Here is a 19,311-nt window from a genome sequence, read left to right as displayed (position 1 = left end):
TATTGCACACCATTATTTTAACTTTCTAATTCAGACTAATTGCTGTGGTAATATCAGTCTGGCTTATTAACATGCCTAAATCATTTAAAAGTAAATCTATGATATTATTATTTTCAAGTACTCTCAGCAACTTCACCTAGGTAACAAGAGGAGAATTTATAATTAGCAATATTTTTATTTTACCTACTAAAAATGCACTAAGCAGATCATATACAAAAATTAACTCGAAATGAATCACAGACCTTAACGTAAAGCCTAAAGCTAAAACATTTTCTAGAAAACCACCTCTGCGACCTTGGGTTAGAGGCAACTATTTCTAAGACATCAAAAGTACAATACATAAAAGAACACATTGGAAACCGGGCTTCACCAAAACAGAAAACTTCTGCTCTTCAAAAGGCACCATGAAGAGACTGAGCAGACTGGGAGGAAATATCTGCAATTCATTTATTTGATGAAGGAACTGTATCAAGAATATATAAAGAACTCTCAAAATTCCACATTCAAAAAAAACCCAACTTTTGAAAAACGGGCCAATTATTTGAATACACACTTCACCACAGATGCCCAGAAAATGATGTGCAACATCATTTGTCATTAGGGAAAGACAAATTAAAACCACCATATGAGATTACTACACACTTAATGAAAAGGCTAACATTAAAAATACAGCTCCAACCAAGTGCTAGCAAGAACGTAAGGGAACTGGGGCTCTCCCTCACTGCTGGTACGAGTGGGGGGTTGGTACAACCACTGTGGAAAACAGTTTGACAATTTCTTAAAATGTAAAACAGACATCTGTGACATGAACCAGCCATTCTGCTCCCTCGTAGTTCCTTAAAAGAAATAAAAGCCTATGTCCATTTTGTCCATTTGTATATAATGTTAACACCTCTATTTGAAATGGTCCAAAGTGCAAACAGCCCAAATGTCCATCAACAGATAAATGGACAAACAGTGTGTGGCAGACAATTGAATTACTCAGCACTTTTTAAAATGAACTAATGGGGCACCTGCGTGGCTCAGTTGGTTAAGCATCTGCCTTCAGCTCAGGTCATGATCTCAGGGTCCTGGGATGGAGCCCCACATCGGGCTCCACGGTCAGCAGGGAGTCTGCTTAAGGATTCCCCCTCACTGTCTCCCCCTGCCCCTCTCCTCACTCATGCATGCTTTCTCTAAAACAAATAAGTAGAATTTTTTTTAAAGATTTTATTTATTTATTCATGAGAGACACACAGAGAGAGACAGAGGCAGAGACACAGGCAGAGGGAGAAGCAGGTTCCATGCAGGGAGCCCGATGCAGGACCCGATCCCAGGTCTCCAGGATCAGGCCCTGGGCTGAAGGTGGCGCTAAACCACTGAGCCACCCGGGCTGCCCAGTAAATTTTTAAAATATAAAAAAAAATCTAATAAAAAATGAGCTATCAACACGTACAATACCATGGATGAATCACTAAAAAATTATGCACAAAGAAATCAAACAAAAAATACATACTGTAGGATTCCACTTCAACACAACTGTAGAAAAGGCAAACTCATCTATAAGGAGAAAAACCATCAGCATTTAACCAGGGATGGTGGGGGGAGAGGTAAGAGGTTCTGTACTAAGAAGCACAAGCAAACTTACAGGAGTGACAGGTATACTCATCATTTTTATCATGGAGATGCTTTCATGGTGTACACATATGTGTTAAAACTTATCAAATTGCACTCTTTTTAAATAAGTTCCATTCAGGGGATCCCTGGGTGGCTCAGCGGTTTAGCGTCTGCCTTTGGCCTAGGGCGCGATCCTGGAGTCCCAGGATTGAGTCCCATGTCGGGCTCCCGACATGGACCCTGCTTCTCCCTCCTCCTGTGTCTCTGCCTCTCTCTCTCTCTCTCTCTCTCTCTCTCTCTCTCTCTCTCTCTCTCTCTCTATGTCTATCATAAATAAATAAATAAATATTTAAAAAAAATAACAAGTTCCATTCACTGTATGTCAGGTACACCTCAATAAGGCTGTTAAAAATAAGTAAAATTAAAAGAAATACCTTAGGTTCTAAGCATAATACCAAAACTCTTTATATGAACTATTCCATTTAAACCTCACAATAACACTTTGAAATTTGGGAGGCTGTTATACCCATTTCCAGGAAAAAGAAAGTGAGGCTCACAGAGAATAAATAAATTCGTTATTTAGTAACTCCTATAGCTAGGACTTTACAGAGCAAAGGCCCAAGCATTTTGATTTCACGTTAAATAAATGCTTCCAAAGCACTTGACAATTTTTTAAGGTAACAAACGGTTCCCAGGCAAAGATAGACAGAAAATAGATTTTTATCCCAAATATATTTATACTATTTATTTGCTTAGCAAATCTCTTTTCATAGACAGCACATGGGTAAATGTCAGCCCTATCATTTCAGGATCATCACAAATTCTAAAATTAATAGGGTTCAAATTAAGGTTTCAGCGACTTAAGAGAAACAATCCAAGTCCTGACAGGTCACCCACTCAAGAGTTGCAAGTGAGGCTCCCTGGAAAACAAATTCAACACCAGCACAACACAGGCTGGAAATGTCAGGCTAATAACCTTCTGGTTCCCACCCAAAGAGATAAAACACCTGAATTTTTTTTTCAGCACACACACACACACACACACACACACACACAGAACAACTAGATTTCTGGTCTAGACATGGATATTTCAAATTCCTAGGTGGTGCCCTAAAAGTACACTAACTAGAAAAATCATAAATGTTGATGGCTGCTCTCTCTTTACATATGGGTGTTATTTCCTAGCAGATAGGACTGGCCAGCAACAGTCAAGCACGTGTAGTATCGCGTTTGAATCCACTGTCCTCTGCTGGTCCCCGCTTACTTGGAAGTCTTTAGGACGAGACCACAGGACATTTGGAAAAGGGCATTGAAAAGAAAACCATGTTCACGTCCCTGGCTCAAATCCACGCAGGTTTTCGAAGCTCCTTTTGAAAGAAGTGCCTTCCACCATCCCTTGCAAATGCTTTCCAAACTAGCAGGTCGGTGACAGGGTTGGGTTTGGCGGAAGAAGACACACACCTTAACTTTGTTCTCCTCCACCCATCACCAAGTTCAGGTTGTTCGAGTCTCCTCCCCACCCCACACACACACACACACTTCAGGCATTCTTTCTAGTCCTTTAGCAGCTGCCTATGCAAAATCAGTGAGGAGTCTCAGAAAAAAATACCTGCTTCTCACCACACTGTGGATATTCTTTTTTTTTTTTCATTTCATGCTTATAGTATATTTTTCCTGAAGCAAAGTTTTCTATTATTTTCCCTTCTTTTGGACCCCAGAACTCACACCAACAGGTAAGAAACAGGACCACACAACCCAGCTGGAGATGCCACCGCCTTCAGGCTCTCCTCACCCTGTTTATATTGGGGATGGTTCTCACCTGCTTTCAGACATGCCCTAAAACATAAGCACTAACAGCATATGGCATTAGAAGTGAAATAGTTTTTTAACTCTACATACACACACATAGCCTTGTCACCATCAACTAATCCTTCCTGGTGGCTTTCTGAACAGCCCTTCATAACATCATTTCCACTGTGCTACTCTGAGACCACCATGTGGGCTACAATATTTCAAGCATCCAAGCCACACCTAGAAAAACACAAAACCTCCTTTATCTTCCTGCCCCATCTCTACCGCTCCTTTTTACCTGTGATTTCATTTTCGCTATATGGGACAAAAGATTCTCATTTCCTTAGTTACCACTGACAGATGACCTGTAGCTTTTTGATCCCCAAATTGGAGGCTCTGTTTAAATGAGTTTAAGTGTATGGCTTGAAAGAAGAAAGAGGAAACTTCTTCTCAAGAGTAAGGAGAATCCTTTTCCTAACTACCCAGAGAACTCTTCAAAGGTGGATCTTTACCTCCTCTGCCTCAAAGACTCAGAAGGAGCAGCAGGAAAGCCCGCTCTGTGAAGCAGGATGGCTCACAAGCTCATTTAAGGAGCTGAAATTCTTTACTCTCCGGTCAGTGAAACAACCCTTCCTTCCCTGGAAAAAGGATGTGAAGCTTGATCATTTGTCAGCTATTTTGCAAAGCTGACCTTGCCAACGGCACTGGGACTTGAACTGAGAGCCCAGGAGATAAGAAGCCGAATATTAACACCTCGTGTAATCTGTTCCTTTCCCTTCTTATTAAACTCCAAGATTATGAAAAGCCCATGAAGATGGCACTGGAGGAAAATAATGTAGGGTACAAGAGAGGTCAATGGCATCTCGCACGCTAGAGGCTTTAGCATCCAGGAATGGCCATGCCAGTGCAAAAGGAGTATTTTCACGCTCTTTCCAAACAGTGTAGATGGACAGCACCTCCATAGGGGGGAAACAGACCTCCCCCAGCCCAGCTGTGGCCCGCCACCACTAACATAGAGACTCAACAGCCCTGGATCAAACTATACCTTGATAACAGCTACAGTCAAGTTTCTTTTTTTTCCTTCTGAATCAGTGGTTCTCATCTTTGGCCGCAGGCCTGGAGGCTCACCGGGCAGCTATTGAATAATACCATTGCCTGGGCTCCACCTTGCAAGATTCAGAGGCAGCATAGCTGTGAAGAGCCTGTGTTTTAGTGTGTAAAAGCTCCCCAGAGAGAGGCTTTAAGTAGGCATCATCATATAGATGCCATTTTCAATCACCACCAGAACAGAGGCTTTTTGACCATTTCACCATCCTTTTTCTTGTTTATAAAATAGAGGATATTCTTATGGAGTTGCCTACATAGAGATATATCCATATGGTTAATAAAGTAGCCATTCACTGGGAGTGGAACGAAGGAAAATGGGAACAATTATGGAAAGACCTGTATGAAAACTGTATCACTGGACTGCACTCAGGTGGGTAACTGCCCATTGTTGGTCAAAACACACTGTCCAGGGAGTAACTTCAAGACTTACTGACTGGGGGTACCTGGGTGGCTCGGTGGTTAAGCGCCTGCCTTCGGCTCAGGTCGTGATCCCAGGGTCCTGGGATCAAGTCCTGCATCAGGCTCCCCAAGAGGGGAGCCTGCTTCTCCCTCTGCCTGTGTCTCTGCCTCTCTCTCTGTCTCTCATGAATAAATAAAATCTTTAAAAAAAAAAAAAAGACTTACTGGCTGGAGGAATCACTCACACACACATACTCTATTTCAAATTATTTCGACATTCTCTCTTCCTTAAAAGCACACTTACAAAGAACAATCACACAGGCAGTGAGTAGGAAACAGAACGATCTTCCCCAGTCTTTATGACTTGAGGTTACAAACCCTACTTACCTGGCATTTTCTCTAAATCTAGAAGTAAGTCATTTACGGGGGGGGGGGGGGGGGGGGGGAGAACTAAATAAAACATAAAAATAAATTAACCGAAATAAAGGGAAATGAAACATTGTGCCCTATGGCTGACCCATGAAAACGCAAATAACTTCTATTTCTCATCTTTCAGCAAGTACTCTTAAGCCCCAATTTATTAGCATGCGCTGTTTGTTACAATAGCCTCCAGCCTCGTGCGGCCCTTGAGCACTTGAAATGTGGCTAGGGCCACAGGTAGAAATAATATTTTGGATTAATAAAATTAATTTCACCTATTTCTTTTTTTTTTATTTTTTTTCCTTTTTATGTGGTTACAGAACATCGGAAATCACCTATGTGGCTCTCATGTTTCTATTGGACCACACTGCATTAGACCAGGCTTACTTTTTGCTATTGGACTCTTCTGAGCCTTGCCTGCCCCCTAGTGTCAGAACTCAGGCAATACAGGCAACTCATTTTTCATGTGCAGCTTCATTATTTGCAGTTTTCACCAATAATATATTGCGCTTGAGCCTCACCAAAAAGCCCCTGTAGTAGAAATTACATTCCCCGCTCAACTGTTACCTTGCAAAGAACAGATTTCTTATGGAAAATTAGGGCTAGAATAGCCAAACCAATCAAAAGTATCTGCAGGGTTCCTATAAAATTACAGCCATATAGGGGCCAGAAACATGAGCCCAAACTTAGATGCAACAACTACTCTTCATGTAACCTAAGTTAAAAATAACACAAGGCACCTGCGGGGGCCAAGGGCTGGCCACTCCCCAAGATGGGCCACTTTCACATAAAGCTTATTTTGTGTTAAGAGCAACCAAGACAGACAGGGCACCTGGGTGGCTCAGCAGTTGAGCATCTGCCTTTGGCTCAGTGTATGATCCCGGGGGTCCTGGGATCGAGTCCCTTATCCGGCTCCTCGCAGGGAGCCTGCTCCTCCCTCTGCCTAAGTCTCTGCCTCTCTCTGTGGGTCTGTCATGAATAAATGGATAAAATTTAAAAAACAAAAGAAAAAAGGCACCCAGGACCCAGCAGATTCAGGGAAAGCTCTTTACCTCCCCTGACAACTGTCTATAAAATATTTTGATAGATCTGCTCCAGGAAGAGAGCTATCACCAGAGGTAACTATAATATATGAACTAAGTATGGTACACAGGAAGATTAGCAAGACATGTTCCATGGAAGTCCTTTATTTAAGTCCCTGTTCCTGAGTGGCCCAGCAAATGTCTGTTTACTAACCATTTACTGTTTCATTCTTCCTGAGGACTACATTCCTTTCCTTTGAAGACCCAGACCCCTACCCCCTTCTCCTAAGTTCACAAGGACATATAGACCTCATTTTGCCTGACTGTCTTCAGAATCTCCATGTCTATATGGATTCCCCATACACGGCCCATTAAATTTGATTTTTCTCCTGTTCATCTGCCTCATGTCAGTTTAATTCTCAGTCCAGCTAGAAGGACTAAGAATTAAACTTAGGGGAGAGAGGACAGGATATTCTTGCTCCCTGAGACGCCAAAGCACACAATCACAACATTCACATTTTCATCATCATTCAAAATACTAGAAGACAGGAAATCTAAGTTGCCATGAATGTTAACAGTACAGATATCTATAAAATAGAATGCATTCCAAAGGAGAAGGCAGGTTTCAATAAAGACAGCTTTCTTTGAGCATTCACTATGCAAACACAATGCTTAGCACTTTCCAGACATTAATACAGGCACACCTTTGAGATACATCCAGGCTGCTGCAATAAAGTCCACATCACAATAAAGACAAATGGATTTTCTTTTCTAGTGCATATAAATTTATGTGTATAATATATTGCAGTCTATTAAGTGTGAATCCTTATGTCTAAAAAACAATCTACATACCGTAATTTAAAAACACTCTATTACAAAAAAAAAAAGCTAACTATCTTCCACGCTTTCAGCAAGGTCTAATCACCAATCAATGACAGATCACCATAACAAATGCAATAATGAGAAAGTTTGAAAGATTGAAAAAATTGGGAAGCCCGGGAGGCTCAGCAGTTTAGCGCCACCCTCAGTCCAGGGCGTGATCCTGGAGACCCGGGATCGAATCCCATGTTGGGCTCCCTGCATGGAGCCTGCTTCTCCCTCTGCCTGTGTGTCTGCCTGTGTGTCTGCCTGTGTGTGTGTGTGTGTGTGTGTGTGTGTGTGTGTGATGAATAAATAAATAAAATCTTTAAAAAAAAAAGATTGCAAAAATTGCCAAAATGGGACACAAAGACACAAAGTGAACCAACACTTGCAAAAACGGCACGGGTACACTTGCTTGACACAAGGCTATCACAAACCTTCTGTTTGTTAAAAAACCCAATCCTGTGAAGCAAGTAAGATGAAATACAACCAAATGGAGTGTGCCTGTGATTGACCTCTACAAATCTAACAGGACTCTTTTTACCTTTTATTATCCCCACTTTACAGAACAAGAGACTGAGTCCCAAACTGGTTTGATAACCAGCCCAAGCACAAAAGGAGAACCAAGCAAATGTGAAGCTCTTGTAGCTCACCGTGCCTGCCATATGCCATAAAAAAATCCCTTGTATCCCTTGACCCACGCATTTCATGTCTTCCACCAGCACCCCGCAAACTGTGACTGGCTAGCTCGTTAGCTGCCAGGTAGTGTGAAATCTCAGACCTGTCCCAATTCTTGTCAGCTGCTGGCATCTTTGGGTCACTCTGTCCCTAGCTTGCTGAAGCCTTATTTGTTAGAAATTCCTTTTCTCCTCCTTTCTCAGGGTTGAGCTGAAACGTCAGTCTTCATAAAGCAATGCTCTTCATTACCGTCTGCCTTTTAGAACAATGAAAAATGAGCCTTTTTCTCTTGTACATGATAAAGCTTCAACCTCTCAAGGCATTCATCTATCTCCCTTCACCTACCCACAGCCCTCAACTGTTCTTCAAAGATGAAAGCTTCCAGACTCTCCTTCATTCTGCACGCCTCTAAATATATGAATAGCTACTCTTTTATGGAGTGTTAACCCTGTGCTAATCCCCCTGCCCACTTTTTCTTAGTCACCCCAATAACCTCATAAGGTAAACAGGCATACCATTCCATTGTCACAGAGGATGATGCAGGTTCAGAGAGGTTAAGTGGTCTTGACAAGGTCACACAGCCAGATGTGTGAAATCAGGCTTCTTTTTGACTCCAGAGCCCAAGCACTTGGCTCCCCTTTACTGCTTCATTTCCAGGTGTGCTCCAATTTTTCAGGACCTATAGTACACCTGAACAGAGTACACTACGTAGGAGGTTTTATACCGAATCAGGTTATGTTAAATAGTAGCTAAGCACCACAACATTTGCTGCAATTTACACCCCCACCCAGGTCATGCTTCAAGCTTCCTGGGGAAACAGAACCACTGACAGGAACTTGCAAACCAGCAGCACCTTGAGCTCCCACCTCTCTGTTACAGCAGAAGAGGTTCTGTCTTCAACAGGGAAATGTTTAATTTTTTGAAGTGTCCAATTATTCCTAGGACTGAATCTCAGGGACAAAGGGTGCCTACTGTCCCAAAGTCATCGGGTCTACAATCAGATGAAAGTTTTGCAGAGTTCCCCACAGGATTAATTCCGCAGGGTTCTCAAGTTTCTGAAACTGCCAGCATCTTTCCACCATGATAAGTCTGCTGCCCTCTTGTGGGAAAACGGTGGTGCTTACAGCAAAAACGGAAAAAAAGGACAAATTGCTCGCGAAGAAATCGTTAACTAAGGCTCCCTTTTCCTTTTTTTAAGATTTTATTTATTTATTTATTCATGAGAGACACAGAGGCAGAGACACAAGCAGAGGGAGAAGCAGGCTCCCTGCAGGGAGCCCGATGCAGGACTCGATCCCAGGACTCTGGGCGGAAATCAAACCACTGAGCTACCCAGGGACCACTGGCTTCCTTTTCATAGAAACTGACCTATCAATTGGCCCCCTCACCTTTCCTATAGCCTGAGGTTACAAGAGTCCCCGTGGTCTCATACTCAATCATTACCTCAAGTAGAGTTTTAAAAACACAGGTGGTCTTTTGTGTTTTCTAATTCCTTAAAAATATAGCTTCTGGACTCTTGCAGAAGTTTGTTAAAGCCATTTGCCTTAAAGAAAGACTCCCACCACCTATCCTATGAAAATTAGGTGGGGGGACGCCTGGGTGGCTCAGTGGTTGAACACCTGCCTTTGGCTCAAGTCGTGATCCCTGGTTCCTGGGATCAGGTCCCACATTGGGCTCCCCGCAGGGAGTCTGCTTCTCCCTCTGCCTCTGCACACACCCCCTTTAAAATCTTTAGAAAAAAAAAAAAGAAAAAAAAGAAAATTACATGGGGTTTTATTAGGTTTGGTTCCTAATGCTTGAACTAAAATGAAAACTTCAAGTCCCATCTAGTCTACCATCTTTCAACCTGGGGGGTGAATGCCACTTTCTTCCCCTTTATCCTAGGGAGCCCTTGTGAAATCTCTCCTTGTTTATAGGCAACCATCAACAAGCCACCCTCCTAATCTGAGCCATTAAAAGCAACCAATAAACTCCTACTTAGGGTTTCCTGGGGCCACAGTTCCCTTAATTGGCCAGCACAAACCACAAAGCCCTTGGGAGACAGTGTCAGGAGCCCTTCTGGACAGTGATGCACAGGCTTTTGCAGTTAACCCTCTACAGCTTGCTCCTGGCTCTGGAGCTGCTTAGGATGCATGCAAAGTGAGTAACACCTGACTAGTTTCTCAGGGTCTCCGAGCAGAGAGCCTCTCCCACCTCCCCAGCGATTCTGACCCTGAGTTTTCCATCAGCGGAGCTCTCTACTGGGAAGAACACCACATGGCCACTGCAAAGATCATAGACTTTCTTCCCCTGAAGGTCGTTAGTGAACATTTAGAGCAGTCCCCAACCCCCTCCCCCATCTCACACACACACACACACACACACACACACACACACACACACCCTGATGGAATACAGAGCTGAGCTCACTAGAATGGGAGGGAGGCAGGAAAGGGATGGTCATAGTGCCCCAGTGTCCTCGATCTACAAAAAGCTTTTGCCAATCATCAAGTAAACAAGCAATAAGAGCCAACAGAAAAGTGGATAAGGAATACAATAGCCCAAATAAAAACAAACAGTCCGCCAGCACATTAAGAGGGTCGTCAGGCAAAAAGAGACATAAGCCCATATAACTGACAAGTTTTCATTACTAGATCGGCAAAAAAATTAAAACTTGGTAGCGCCCAGAGTTGATAAGGACGTAGGGAAACACTGTTACTGTTGGGGGGCAAGTATTAAAAAGTCCAAAAGTTCTGGAGGGCACGTTGGCGCTATTAAAACCTGAATGTGCTGTGTCAGAAGCTGCAGGATACTCACCAAAATTCGGGTTCTCCTCGTCTCCCTGTGCCCGCAGCTACAGTGTTTCCCAGTTGCCCTGCGGTAAGATGTGCCTATGGGCCCAGGCTTTCACCAACAGTGTGCACGTGATGCAGCCCACAACTAGGCCGGCTCATTAACATGTCCCAGGGGAGCCCTCCAGGCTCATTTCCCCTGCCAGCTGGCTGGAATGGAGGCCACTCTAGGACAACCTTGGAAGCCACAGGTTGAAAATGACAGTACTTCCATCCACTGTAGGTCCCATAAAGACTGCTGTACAGGAGGATCATCCAGTAGACACATTCACCACCCCCTACCTCTGGGACTCATGAGCAAGAAACACACCCCCACTTGTTGAGCTGTTATGTGTATTTGGACTATTGGTTACAGCAATTAGGTGACTCTCACTAATACATATATGTGCACTTTAACTCAAGATCTTGCTACTAGGAATTCACCTGAAGGCGGAACATACATATTGTATAAACATGCTAACAAGCTAAATGTCCACAAAAATTGGGAGTGATCAAATCATTTACGGCACATCCACGCCAGAGACGACTATGCAGTGTTACAGAGTGATAGATCTGTAAGCACTCAAATGAAAGGATTTATAAACTCTATTGTTAAATGGGGAAAAAATCAAAACAGAAGGCGTAGTGATATACAAGTGCATACACGCATGCTGGTATGCACATTTTCTGGAAGAAGAGCTGTGATGATTAATTTTATGTGTCAGCTTGTCTGGGCCATCGGATGCCCAGATAGTTGATTAAACATTATTTCTGGGTGTGTCTGTAAAAGTGTTTCTGGAAGTGATTAGCATTTAAATTGGTGGACGGAGTGAAGTAGATGGCCCTCCCAAGGTGGCTGAGCCTCATCCAATCCCTTGAGTACTTAAAGGGAATGAAGAAAAGCTGGGAGAAAGCTCACTGTTGAGCTGGACATCAATCTTCTGGTTCTCAGCCCTTCAGACCTAGACTAGAGTACACATCAGCTCTCAGAAGTTCAAATCACACCACTGGCTTTCCTGGGTCTGAATTTCCAGCTTGCGGACCGCAGATCATGAGACTTCTCAGCCTACACAGTTGTGTGAGCCAATACTTCAATATAAATCTCTTTTTATATCACATATATACATGCACACGAGCATGCACGATAAGAAAATGGAAGAACAAAAAAAAATAAAAAAATAAAAATAAATAAAAATAAAATAAAATGGAAGAACAGAGCCCCATGCAGGGACTAACCAGTCCTGACTCCTTTGATGGTTGTTGAGACAAGGGGTGAGGATTTAAATCCCAAAAATGAAAGAAAGCGGGAGGAATCCCCCAAAAACCAAAGGACAGGTGCTGAGAATCCAAATAAAATCATCTAGGGGGCAGCCTGGGTGGCTCAGAGGTCTAGCGCCGCCTTCAGCCCAGGGCCTGATCCTGGAGACCCAGGATCGAGTCCCACGTTGGGCTCCCTGCATGGAGCCTGCTTCTCCCTCTGCCTGTGTCTCTGCCTCCCTCTCTGCCTCTCTCTCTCTCTCTCTCTCTCTCTCTGTCTCATGAATAAATAAATAAATAATCTTTTCAAAAAATCATCTAGGAATTTGAGGGTTGAAAATTTCATTCCTGTAGCAGGATTTGCCAAGGCTTTGCTCTGACTTCTCGCTGTCCGGACTGCCGCTGATTCTTTGCTTATATAGAAGATATTGTCTGTATTTCTTGTGTATGTAATTCTAATCTTAATTTAGTTTTATCCCTCTGGCTGTACCTTTTCTAAATTCAAAGAAATGAGGATTACCGTGTGGATAAAAATTGAAGGTCCAGTTGTGTCTTCTGTTTCCTTCAACTTTTAATCACTTTTCAACATAATCTCTCACGCCGAGTTCCTGGAAGTCTGGAAATCTGCTCTTGATATCCTGCCCCACTGAAATGCTCTGCGTTATTGCCACCCTGACTCTCAACTTCCACCCAAGAACCGAGATATGAATTAAACGATAAGACTAATGACTTCAAACACCCTATCCTTGAGAACAAGCTCATCAAAAGATACACAGTGCAATGACCAACTAGCTGTAGGCACTTCGCAGCAGCCAAATGGTATTGATTTTATGCTGATTCATTAAAATTTCAATTATTTTTCTCGTCTTCTCTGAACTCTCACTTGAGGAGGGAAAATTGAATCGTGAGAGGTTTTTTAAATCATCTTAAAGCCTAATATTATGCCTTTACCTTAAAATACCAGAATAACTGAGTGGAAGACACAACACGCTCTATGTCTGAGGGTGAGGCTATCTGATAAACTCCATACATTAGGCTTGTGGGAGACAGAATTTATTATTTTGACATATACCTGGTTGAGGGTTCGAGATTTACTTTCTCACGAAGCAGTCAAAGCAAGCCTGGCATTGCCACACTTCAAATTACTGAAGCAATGACAGTAAATTAACTATTTGGCAGCAAGTCCACAAACAACTCTCAATGTCTCAGGAAAACACAATTTACTGGGGAGTTTCCATCCAAGTCTGTAGCACTTTAAATGCAGACATAACAAGGAAAGGGGGTGGGGTGGGGCAGAAACACACATACATAAGCACCTTCACACACAGATCCTTAAGTGATCGTTTTCATCTTTTTTTTTTTTTTTTTTTTTTTTAGAAATAAGCAAAGTATAGACAAGGGTCTCGTGAGAAATGAGAATGATTCTCTAAAAGTTTAGACATAGTTTATTTTAGGTCCCTTGCAAAAGCTACCATTCCTTTTTTTTTTTTTTTTTTTCATTTTCTTCTTTATTTTTTTAAATCATTCACCATCTTTTCTCCACACATGTCGAAAAGGTCTTAGATGATCTGAAAACTTCACTCTCGTCCGGGAAATGTTTAAGTTTACCAATAAAGATGTTCTACCTTCGAAGCTACGGGAGTAATACATACACAAGACAGTGCTACTGGTTTTCCAGGATTCTCAGAGAAAAATCACGCTAAGGAGGAAAATGTGCTCAGGAAAAGGAAAGGGGGGGGGGAAGCATGGAAAACATCTTTTAAAAATGCCTAGAACAACACTCTTTCGGCACCAAACCACTGAACTGCTTTGCTCTGATGTGTTTCATGCTTCCTCTGATTATTTACACACCATCAAAAGCCCTTGTCAATTACGTGTGTCTAAAATGTGGACTCTGACGTTTGAAAGGGTTTTATTAATTGATCTCAGGGGCGCATAATGAGCTTAAAGGGCTTACCCGCGTGGCCCCGGGGGTGCTGGCTCGAGGCGGACATCAGCTTGCAGCACACCATGAGCACATAGGCCAGAAGGAGCCAGTGTGACAGCAACACTGACTTAGCAGAGACTCTCATCCTGGAGAGGAAGCAGGACACAAGTCAGTGAGGGCTCAGTGACGAAGGTTCTAGGGCAAACACACAAGCACGATCTGGGGGAAACTGGAAGAAATCAGTGAGAGATGCTCAGTGCTGGATTTCCCCACACACACCACCTCCCCCAAGGAAAATGAAGGCAAATCAAACCGGATTCCCACTGTGCATCAACTCAATTTTCAATGAACAATTTTTATAATTACGACTTTTCCAAGTTAGCAACATGCTTCGATGAGAAGCCTATTTATGAAGCCCCACTGCGTAGCTTGACTTGTCCTGATAGAACAAGGAGGTAACATACTATTTTATATCATGAAATTAGAAAGCTACACACTTAGAGTTGGATTCAAATAAAATACACATGGTGTCTGCATCTCAAAGAAACCACAGAAATTGTCACACTCAGCCCGAAAGTTTTCTCCTGGTTTCTCTGTGTATTAATAAATGATTATCAGTCTCAAAGTTTGGTGAGAATATGGGCAAGTACAGATGAATATAAAATGAGCTTAACTTCATATGGATGTCAACAGATGAATACATAAAGAAGATGTGGTATATATATATATATATATTTATGAATATTATTCAGCCATGAGAAAAAAAGGAAATACCGTCATTTGCAACAATTCAGAAGGACTTTGGGGGCATTATGCTAAGGGAAATATGAAGGAGAAAGACAAATACTGTTTGATCCCAGTTATCTGTGGAATCCAAAAAAGGACAAACTCAGAGAAACAGAGTAGAGTGTTACTTAGTAAAGGTTGGGAGGAGAGAAAAATGAGGAGAAATCGATCAAAAGGTACAAATTTTCAGTTATAATATAAGATTAATGTTTGGGGATCGAATGTACAGTGTGGTGATTATAGCTAATAACATTTTATCATATACTCGAATGTTGCTAAGAGTAGATCTTAAATGTTCTCACCACAAAAAAGAAATGGTACTTATGTGACAGGATGGAGGTGGCAGCCAATACAATGCTAGTCATCATTTTGCGATTTATATACATATCAAACCAGCACATGGCACACCTGAAACATACACAATGTTTTGTGTCAATTATATCTCAAAACACCTAAGATAGATAAACTTCATGCAGATGGACAGTAGCAAAACAGTTGCTCAAAGACAATTCAGCTCACAAATGTGGATGTGTAGTCTACTATTCTCAAACCCAAAAAAAATTAAATAAAAATAAAATATCAAAAGTGCATTTTCAGGGCACCTGGCTGGCTCAGTCAGTTGAGTGTCCAACTCTTGTCAGTTCAGGTCACGATCTCAGGGTCAGGAAATGGAGCCCTGCATCACGCTTCATGCTAAGTGCAGAGTCAGCCTGAGATTCTCTCTCTCTCCCTCTGCCCCACTCTCTCTCTCTCTCTCTCTCTCTCAAAGAAATAAACATATAAAATCTTTTTTAAAAATGTATTCATTCTTTCCTCAATTTTCTTTTTATTTTAATTGAAGAATAGTTGACATCTCTACTAATTTTCTACTCTTTTTGACATTATAGGGAAATTATAACCTTATTAACTATTGTTTGTTTTTTAATTAACTTTTTCAAGCAAAGTGGATCAGAGAACTTGGTATTTGAAATTTCAGTGATATTAGGTTCTACCAGACATATGTATCATGGTGTCTATGATATATAATTCACCACAATGGAGCTAAGGAACCCCCTTCACATAAATATACATACATACATATACATGTCATGTATAAACACTTATGGTTGGACTCCCGTTTTGCTCAGTAGAGACAATGCTCCTGAAGTTCTAGAAGGAAGGATCTAAGCAGCCCATGGCTGCCAGCAGCACCTCAACCAGAATCCTGAGTCTGTGCTTAAGGAAAAGCATAGTCTTGGGGACCTAGCACCCAAATCATACTCCATGGAACAGGTTCTACCTCCACCCTTCCCTCTTAGCCTCTCACAATTTAGTCAAACAGATCTTGTTGGAAAAGTATCATACAGTTCATGGATCTGAGACTCAGTCTGCCTTTGAAGCAGCCAGGGCAAGGCAAGGTTCTAAGATCACCTTTGAACAACTCCTAGTTAAAGGAGACACAAAGCGTTGGCTTCTTTTTGCCATTGGCCTTGGAAATCCTGAGCATTCCAAACTGACATCAGGTCTCTCCACTTTAAAGGTCCTACACCTGCTCTAATTTCTCCAAAACACCATCTTTTGTCTCCCCTACTTCATCTTGCATGCACAGAAGATAGAAACCCTAGGAGTGGTTCAAAAAGTGGCAAAGAAAATATGTGGGTCTATGTGAGCTTCTAGTATTATTATAGCTGACCCCTTAAAAGATGGGAAATTTCGGGCAAGGGGGCTCTTTGAAAGGAGAATAATTCAAAGAAGCTGTGTGTGGGGGGGAATAATTCTTCACTCCTAAAGGGGGCTCTGGGCAGTGCATCATAGTGTCCATCAAACAGAGGATGGCATATTCAATATGCATAATTTACTTTGTGAGGCTCTGGAGTCATCCTCAAGAGGAGAATCATCCCCTCAGGTATGAATGATCGTGCCATGCTCATTTAAATGTCATAGGAAGAGGTCTCATATAGGAAGCCCATCCCTGCCTGGGCCTGTTTTGCCCTCAGTTCCATTCTTTTCCTTTCCTCTAGGTCACTCCCATTGGCTGCATTTTCCAAGCTCCTGAATCAACTGAGTTTAACCAAGAGGAGATGATAGCAAGAGCCTGGAGGATGGACGAAAAAAAATAGAGGTGTTTCTCCCTACCTTCTCTGTCTTGGGCAGGATCTATGGAGCGGCCATCTCTCCTCCATAGTGCCAGTTCCTGCCAGAAGACCCACTCTGGTTCTAGCTCCCACTGAGGGTCCCTTTCCCCAGGTGTGGGCAAACAGTACTTCTTCCCTTTGTGCTACCAGCCCTGGGGACGGTAGTAGCTTCCTACTGTCCCTTACCTCTGGGCTGCCTCCACGTCTTCTGCTTGACTTCTCTGACTCTCCCTTTACAACATATGTTCCCTGAATTCAATTCCCTCTGTCCTGCATTATCAGAATGATCTGTTTTCCTGGCTGGATCCCAACAAACCCCAAACCTGAAGTCTCAAGGGCAGCCATTCCAATCTGAGCCATTCCATTCTGAATGGATAATCCCTGATCCATCTTCGTACATGGACAATTCTATGTACCAGGATCCTGGGTGAAGCTTCCCATGCCTAGAGCAGATATTTGCTTCACAGTAGCTATTACTGCCTGGAGAAATGCTAGGGGACAAGTAGATAGCTATTCAGCAACCATTTTTTATTTTAGTCAATAATCCAGACCCCCAGCGAAATGACTTCTGACCTACGACATCTACCATAATACTTCAACATCAATTTCTTCCCCCTTGAATGTTTTGTTGAAATGTAAAACAAAATTGGCTTATTTTTTAAAATCTCACCTATCACCCTACTGAAGAGCCAAAACACTGCTTCTTTACAAATGGAAATGATTTCAAAAATGAGAACTAAAACTTGAAGAACTAGGATTTCCAAAATGCTCAAAAATTCAATATAAAAAAACACCTTTTATAAAGGATCATCAACTCTAGGAGTCTCCGTTTTGCTAAATTCTCACTGCTTCATAAAAAAAAAAACTATCTCTAGGTGTCTGTTAAAATCATTTTACCTTGGTGACTTCATAAGATTTGGTTCCAGTCAAGCACAATTATTTCAGGATGGATTTCAGAGCAACTCCAAATTCCCATTTGTAGCGAGGGCCAAAAATGTCTGCAGTTGCAAAAAATTATCTTAGCTTGTGAAGACCTATTTAAGAAACAACAGGGATAGGAAGTCATTAGCATTTTAATATTGAAATGATACAGATTTCTAGTAGCAAAATAATGTTTTTTTTTATGATGAAACCTGCCGTTTTCAGGATGAGGTTGGCAACCAGATGCATCCACATTTGTAAAGGGTCCTAATATATGAGGGGGAAAGGACAGAGAATCCAGCACTCATCGACTAGTCACAGATTAGTTAACAGAATACAGTTGTAAAGTAGAAGTTATCTCAGCTGCAAAGGCATTCCAAACTTGACAGAGGATCCCAAACCATTCATGATGCCAAATTTCATTCTCCCCATTTCATTAACAATGGGATGAAAACAGAAATTGGGAGATGGCCCATTCCCAAGAGTTCTGCAACTTGCCCAAGCTCACAGAGCAGTGGAAAAGCCAGCATGAAGATCTGAATTAATTAGCTTTGTGAGACATAAATCTGAAGATGTGGCTAAACAAATCTGTGAGGATCCTTTCTGAAAAATGTTAATGGGAGGAAGAGAAAAAACACCTTTCCAATAGAAAACATCACACCAAAATACCAAGAACGCTTGTTAATACCATAATTGAGATTCAACACACTCCTTTAATGCACAGACCTAAAAGGACTTTTCAACTCAGCGAAAACATTTTTGCAGGAGGGATTCAGACGTTTCCAACCAAAGACAACTCAAGGAAACAAAATGGACCATGAAATGACACCGTTTTTAACATTGCTAAGTTAAAGATAGCCTTCCCGGTGGTGGAGATGGGAGAAAAATAATGGTGTGCATCAGTTAATATTAAAATTGCAAATCTGAGATAAAAATGAGCCTTGCGACACAGCCTAGTTACTTTGGAATCCCATGGAATCCATTACAAATCTGCCACAAAGCACAAGTGAGATTTTTCTCTTCTTTCGTTCTCTTCCCCTGAAGATAACTACACAAGTTTGCCCAGAGAATTCTGTAGGTGACAGACTTGCAGACCCAGTCCCTTTGAGGTTAAAAAAGAGAGAGTGAATAGTTCAACAAGAGAGAAGTGGCTTTGACTAACTATACAAAATATAAGGAACTGGTGGGGGGGGGGGGACCTTGGTAAATGTTCATCTCCCACCTCCTCCAACTTTATTAAGTATGTTTGTCCTGATGTCCACCCAAGGGCACAGTGTGACCTTCTGTTATTGGAAAGAAATACACAGTATAATTTTTCAGAATCTATCATAATGAACTTCCCACATATTGGAAACCAAAATGACCTTTCCTAGCTAATATTTATCTTGTTTTCTTCACACAAAAGGAACCACTGGGGACTCTTTTTTCAATTCATTAAAAAATGGATCCATCAGTGAAAAGAAATGTGATCTAATAGTTCGTACTCCAGACAAGGAGCCAGGAGTTTAATTTTAGGCTGAGCAGTAACTCATTCGGTCAGATTTTCCCAGGGTATACCCTAGGCATTGGCTTAAAAGGATTAACTCTTTCTTGTCACTTCTGAACTTCAGTGCATTCAAGAC

The 19,311-nt window shown here is 41.9% G+C and overlaps 1 protein-coding gene across 3 annotated transcripts in view; it reads right to left on the bottom strand.

Annotated features, from left to right (window-relative positions):
• Positions 1-19,311, bottom strand: part of TAFA4 (TAFA chemokine like family member 4) — a 164,568-nt gene that overhangs the window by 99,957 nt on the left and 45,300 nt on the right. For all 3 annotated transcript variants that reach the window (XM_055344025.1, XM_055344023.1, XM_055344024.1), the window contains exons 2-3: positions 17,666-17,802; positions 13,899-14,014 (exon numbers count right to left, since the gene is read on the bottom strand). In XM_055344025.1, the coding sequence (XP_055200000.1) occupies positions 13,899-14,014; positions 17,666-17,679 (130 nt within the window). In that variant the 5' untranslated portion in view covers positions 17,680-17,802. The remainder of the gene's footprint in view (positions 1-13,898; positions 14,015-17,665; positions 17,803-19,311) is intronic.

This window comes from Nyctereutes procyonoides, unplaced genomic scaffold (assembly GCF_905146905.1).
Source record: "Nyctereutes procyonoides isolate TBG_1078 unplaced genomic scaffold, NYPRO_anot_genome, whole genome shotgun sequence".
Lineage (NCBI taxonomy): Eukaryota > Metazoa > Chordata > Mammalia > Carnivora > Canidae > Nyctereutes > Nyctereutes procyonoides.
Note: the sequence above shows the minus strand (reverse complement) of the source record. Positions and strands in the feature narration are given on the sequence as shown.